This window comes from Crocuta crocuta, unplaced genomic scaffold (genome assembly GCF_008692635.1).
Source record: "Crocuta crocuta isolate KB4526 unplaced genomic scaffold, BGI_CrCroc_1.0 scaffold167, whole genome shotgun sequence".
In the NCBI taxonomy this organism is placed as follows: Eukaryota; Metazoa; Chordata; class Mammalia; order Carnivora; family Hyaenidae; genus Crocuta; species Crocuta crocuta.
Genome location: NW_027532406.1, coordinates 2,617,180 through 2,623,133, shown reverse-complemented (window position 1 = coordinate 2,623,133; position 5,954 = coordinate 2,617,180). Strand labels below are relative to the sequence as shown.

The 5,954-nt window shown below is 47.0% G+C and overlaps 1 protein-coding gene across 1 annotated transcript; it reads left to right on the top strand.

Moving 5' to 3' along the window:
- The first annotated feature begins 109 nt into the window (after positions 1-109).
- On the top strand, positions 110-5,489 carry POFUT4 (protein O-fucosyltransferase 4). The gene is given in 4 exon segments (XM_077778640.1): positions 110-659; positions 661-871; positions 985-1,610; positions 3,222-5,489. Coding segments are annotated over 4 exon segments (1,446 nt in total). The 5' UTR covers positions 110-198; the 3' UTR covers positions 3,370-5,489.
- The last annotated feature ends 465 nt before the right edge of the window (positions 5,490-5,954 follow it).

The following is a 5,954-nucleotide window of genomic DNA, read 5'->3' as shown; positions in this document are numbered from 1 at the left end:
GCCTCATTTTTACTTGTGACTTATATTTTCCGTCCTATTCGTTGCTGCTAGGCCTAGCACTTCCCAGGAAGTGGTAGGCTGAGCAGAACTACGCATGCGCCACACGCACCGTGGGCGTAGGATTTCGTCAGGTCTCCACTCCCTGGTAGGCGGAGGCCTGATGCTGCCGGGAGGGAAGGGGCGTAGCTGCCAGTGGACATGGCGGCGCGCAGCAGCGGGGCTGTGCTCGCCGCCCTGGGAGTGCTTAGTGTTTGTGCGGTCAGCGATTTTGGGCCCACGGCTGAGGGGGAGACCAGCGGGGAGGCAGGCTGGGCGGAGCCGTGGGATGGTGCGGTTTTCCGGCCGCCCTCGGCGTTAGGCGCGGTGGGGGTGGCGCGCAGTCCGGAGGCCTCGCGGCCAGGGAGGGAGGAAGCCGTGGACTTGCCGGTGCTGCTGTGGTGGAGCCCGGGGCTTTTTCCCCACTTCCCGGGAGACGCGGAGCGTATCGAGTGCGCGCGAGGCGCGTGCGTGGCTTCTCGAGACCGACGGATGCGGGGGCACTCGCGGACGCGCGCGCTGCTCTTCTACGGCACTGACTTCCGTGCCTCCGAGGCGCCGCTGCCGCGCCTGGCGCATCAGAACTGGGCGCTCCTGCACGAGGAGTCGCCCCTCAACAACNATTCTTACTGCCACCTTCAGCCGCCATTCGGACTACCCGTTGCCGCTACAGTGGCTGCCCGGGACCGCTTATCTGCGCCGCGCTGCGCCTCCGCTACAGGAGCGCGCGGAGTGGCGCCGACGCGGCTACGCACCGCTGCTCTATCTGCAGTCCCACTGCGACGTGCCTGCGGATCGGGACCGCTACGTGCGCGAGCTGATGCGTTACATCCCGGTGGGTGGGGCCGGGACGGGGCTGGGGGTTGAGCGGGGAGCCAGAGGCCAGGACCCCTGGTATCCAGGCCGGTTCGCCTCACCCACTTGACGGCGGTACTCTACTCCGAACAGGTGGACTCCTACGGAAAATGCCTGCAAAATCGGGAGCTGCCCACTCCGCGGTTACAGGACACAGCCACAGCCACCACCGAGGATCCAGAGCTCTTGGCCTTCTTGTCTCGCTATAAGTTCCACTTGGCGCTTGAAAATGCCGTATGTGACGACTACATGACAGAGAAACTGTGGCGCCCCATGCATCTAGGTGCTGTGCCTGTGTATCGCGGCTCTCCCTCTGTGAGGGACTGGATGCCTAACAATCACTCCATCATCCTCATTGATGACTTTGAGTCACCTCAGAAGCTGGCAGAATTTATTGACTTTCTGGACAAGAATGATGAGGAATATATGAAATACCTGGCATACAAACAACCTGGGGGCATCACCAACCGGTTCCTTCTGGATAGTCTGAAGCATCGGGAGTGGGGAGTGAATGATCCTTTGCTACCTAACTACCTCAATGGCTTTGAGTGTTTCGTCTGTGACCATGAACTGGCTCGGCTGGAGGCCGAGAAAGCCCACGCAGCCTCTCCTGGGGACACCCCTGTCCCTGAGCCTCACATTGCCCAGCCCTCACACATGGACTGCCCAGTGCCCACGCCTGGCTTTGGCAGTGTGGAAGAGATTCCTGAGAATGACAGGTAAGGATAGCTGGGGCCCCTGTGGCCATCAAATCAAGTGATTTATTTACTTGCTTACTGTGAGCAGTGAACGAGCAGTAGGTGCTGAGGGGATTGTTGTATAATGAAATTATGACATGGGCTTACTTACTCTGCCTTTAAGGTGTCAAGAGTCTAACTGGGAGACAGGACAGACTGAAAAAGCTCAGGAAAAGATGCAAAGTGGAATTCAAGGCAACAGCCTATGAAAATCAGCTTATGTGAGCATGTTTCCAATAGTGATGCAAAAAAGGCTTTCAACCAGAGCAGAGGAGGGCCAGTTTAGGGAAGTGATGAGGGAGAGACAAAGTTGGGCAGATAAACTGGGGCCAGGCTATACATAGCCTGAATACCACGCTAAGGAGTTGGACTGTCCTGAAAATCAACTCAGCTGTTTATTTTTAGCACCTCTGAAATGGTGGGGTTGGAGATGAGCAATACAAAGATGGATATTTTGAGAGAGGTTTGTCTACAGTAGGGTTATATCTGTTAACCTGGCACAATTATTAATAGTACCTCCTTTCACTCTTTTTAAAAATTTTTTATTTATTCTTGAGGGAGAGACAGACAGAGTGTAAGGGAGGGAGGGCCAGAGAAAGAGGGAGACACAGAATCTGAAGTAGTCTCCAGGCCCCGAGCTGTCAGCACAGAGCCCGACACAGGGCTTGAACTCACGAGCCAAGAGCCGTGACCTGAGCTGATGTCAGATGCTTAACTGATTGAGTCACCCAGGAGCCCCATAGCGTACCTCTGTTCACTCTTAAAATACCCTGATTTGGGTGACAAATTATATGTTCACTCTAAACAGAATAGAAGGAATGTTTTCAATAGATAGTAATGAACACTGGTGGGCAGTGTGGATTGGAAGAGAAGTGAGGAAGCTACTGCAGTAGGTGGCAGAAGGTGGTGCATTAGGAAACAAGGTCAGCATAGGAGGTGGGGTGGGAAAATGCTGAAGCCGCTCGAAGCAAGCCACAGCTGTTCAGGAAGAGGTGATAAAAGATTATTAAGCTTAAGAAAGCAAGACTGCTAGAATGGCCTGCAGAGACTGATTTGCACAGTGGATGGCAGCAGAGAGCTGTTTACATATATTGCTGGCACAGTTTGGTTTTGGGAATGGAGTCCTCCATCAAGTAATCTGTATCTCGTTTATGCTGAACATGTTATGATTTACTAGAAAAAAGGTGTAAAACGTTAAAAAATATGTTTTATCTTGACTTCGGACAGCACTGCACCTTCATTTTGATTATTGAAATAAAGTTGCAACTTACAAGGCAACTGTCTAAATAGACTACTGTTTCCATAGTGCCCCCTTGCCCTGCCTTCCTCTAAACTCCCTCTAAGAGCAGGCAAGTCAGGAAGTTTAACTCTTTGGGGGTGGGCTGTGTGATAGACTTGTGTTTGCAGCTTACTGTCACCTGTACTACTACTAGACTACTAGATTTACTTCACATTCTTTTCCCTTCAAAGCAGAGCTCTGTCTTAGTGAGAGACTGCTGTATCTGTTTAAGATTTCTTTGGCCCCATTCAGAGAAGGCAGGACTCCTAGCTGTGTCGAGGTTCCATAATCCAACTCCCATTTTGATGTTTCAGCTGGAAGGAGATGTGGCTGCAAGATTATTGGCAAGGTCTGGACCAGGGGGAAGCTCTCACTGCCATGATCCACAACAATGAGACAAAGCAGAGGAAATTTTGGGATTACCTACATGAGATCTTCATGAAAAGGAACCAAAATCTCTAATTACCCTTGCAAGAGCCTTTAAATTGGTAGAGTTAAGAAGATGGAAGTCCTTATTCTACCATGGGACATGAGGGGCATCTGCTGCACAACCCTTAGCGAACACTGTCTTATTATGAGTTCAAGGAATTCCAGTTATTTCCACTGATATTTTATCCTAATGATGTGTATGCAGTGTCTCAGTTTGTGATAATAGGGCCTCTCCTCAAGGAGAATGGAGGCCCTTAGGACTTGGCTTAATGGAAAAAAGAAGCCTGAAAACACCCACTTGTTTCAAAGTGCTGATCCAACAGAATTTTTAAAGAATTGCATCTTCCTCTAGCCATTTCATCCTCTTATATTGGAACAACACCTTGGTACTTTGCTAAGAATAGAGGTAAGATGGGCCAGGGTCTTAAAACTTCTGTGCTGTTCCTTAAATTCTTCATTATTCAGTACCTTTCCTTTATTTTTTTAAACTTTTTTTTAAAATTTATTTTGAGAGAGTGCAAGTTAGGGAGGGGCAGAGAGAGAGAGAGAGGGGGGAGAGAGAGAATCCTAAGCAGGCTCTGCATGGCCAGTGCAGAGCCTGATGCAGGGCTCGAAGCCACAAACTGCAAGACCATAACCAGAGCCAAAGTCAGACACTCAACTGACTGAGCCATCCAGGTGCCCTATTCAGTACCTTTCCTAATCTCTTTTCTTCATCTCCTGCTTTACAAATTGTTATGTTGGGGGGCGCCTGGGTGGCTCAGTCGGTTGAGCGTACGACCTCGGCTCAGGTCATGATCTCACGGTTCGTGGGTTCGAGCCCCGCATCAGGCTCTATGTTGATAGCTAGCTCAGAGCCTGGATCCTGTTTTGGATTCTGTATCTCCCTCTCTCTCTGACCCTCCCCTGCTCACGCTTTCTCTCTCTCTGAAATAAATAAAACATTAAAAAAAAAATTAAAAAAATAGTTATGTTGGTGGTGAAGCAAAACTCCTAGTGGGTTGTATTATGGTTCTTTAGAATTGTATTTTTTATATCATTTACTTGTCCTTGATGTCAAACTTTTTACTTTAAATGTTTTTTTTTTTTTTTTTTTCCCCTTGGGGTGCCTGAGTGGCTCTCAGTCAGTTGAGCATCTGACTTTGGCTCAAGTCACTATCTCGCAGTTCGTGAGTTCGAGCCCCGTGTTGAGCTTTGTGCTGGCAGCTTGGAGCCTGGAGCCTGCTTCAGATTCTGTGTTTCCCTCTCTCTCTGCCCCTCCCTGCTCATGCTCTGTCTCCCCTTTCTCTCAAAAGTAAGCATTTAAAAAAAATTGTTTTTAATGTTTTTTTTTCCCCTGGTTTTCCATAATATCTGATGAAGATGCCACCATCCTCACATTCATTCTCCTCTGCATTAAACTGGCTACAGCTTTTTGACAGCTTTTTTTTTTACTGCTAGTTTGCTTCTTTTTTAGGGAATAGCTAGAATTCTTTCTCATCTCACGAACAGATAGATCTGATGGCTGATATATGTCATATCACTTTAATGAATTGTCCTGCTCTGTTTTAAGTTAGAGAGAGACTAAGGCTGGAAATGATGGCAGAAAAAAATACATATATAATATTTAAATGATTTTGAAATGTTAAAATAGACCAGGTCATATCAAACTGCAGATTTTTATAGGTCTTTGGTCTTTTCTGTCTGCCTAATGAAGTCTTCCCTATATTTTATCATTTTTAAATGCTACAAAAGTCCCATTTCCTCTAGAGTCATGAAAATTACATTGGAAAAAAGATGCCAGCAATCTAGTTGTAGTAATTACTTCATATTATGTAGCATTATTCACTTTATGTGGGATGAATATTCTAGCTTCATTCATTCTATTACTGATATCCTTCTGTTCAACTTTATAGTACTTACTGACAATACATTTTGATGGAGCACACCAGCTCAAGGGGCTGAGAGGTGAGGCAAGAGAGAGCCACCACAAGTGGCTGGCTAAATAAAATGCTGTTGGGCAGATTTGGGGATATAACCAAACTCTTTTATTGCTGAAAAGGGCAGGAACACCATTAGCTTTTTCAGGGTCAGTGGAACAAGAAAGAATACCTTGGACCTTAGAGCTACTCTGGTTGTAATGTAGTATTAATGAACTATCACTGAAGAATTTCTATAGCTTATCAGTGTATCTGTTTGTAAATGTGTGTATGTACTTCTATAGACACATATATACATTAACAACCAGGTGTGTGTGTGTGGGTGTGGGTGTTTGTGTGTTAGGTGCTTCAATAATTAGGGTCCCACACTTAATATTGTGACATCTAAGGATGTGGCCAAGGAGAGCTCTAATTTAGGCTGGATTTCACTGTGAGAGTGGTTCTTTTTTCATTTTATTTTTTAGTAAAAAATACCCTTCACAGCAGCGTGGAAAGTTTGCTTAACCTGTTTGGGCTTTTCCAGAAAAGCACAAGAGGGGAAGACAGACCTTCAAACATACTATTAAAATAGTGTGGACCCACGAAAAGAAGTCAAATTCAGGACTCTGATTTCTAAACTTGCAATCTGTTTTTTTGTGTGTAGCTTTTTTTAAATGTTTATTCATTTTTGAGAGACAGAGCGGGGGGGGGGGGGGGGGG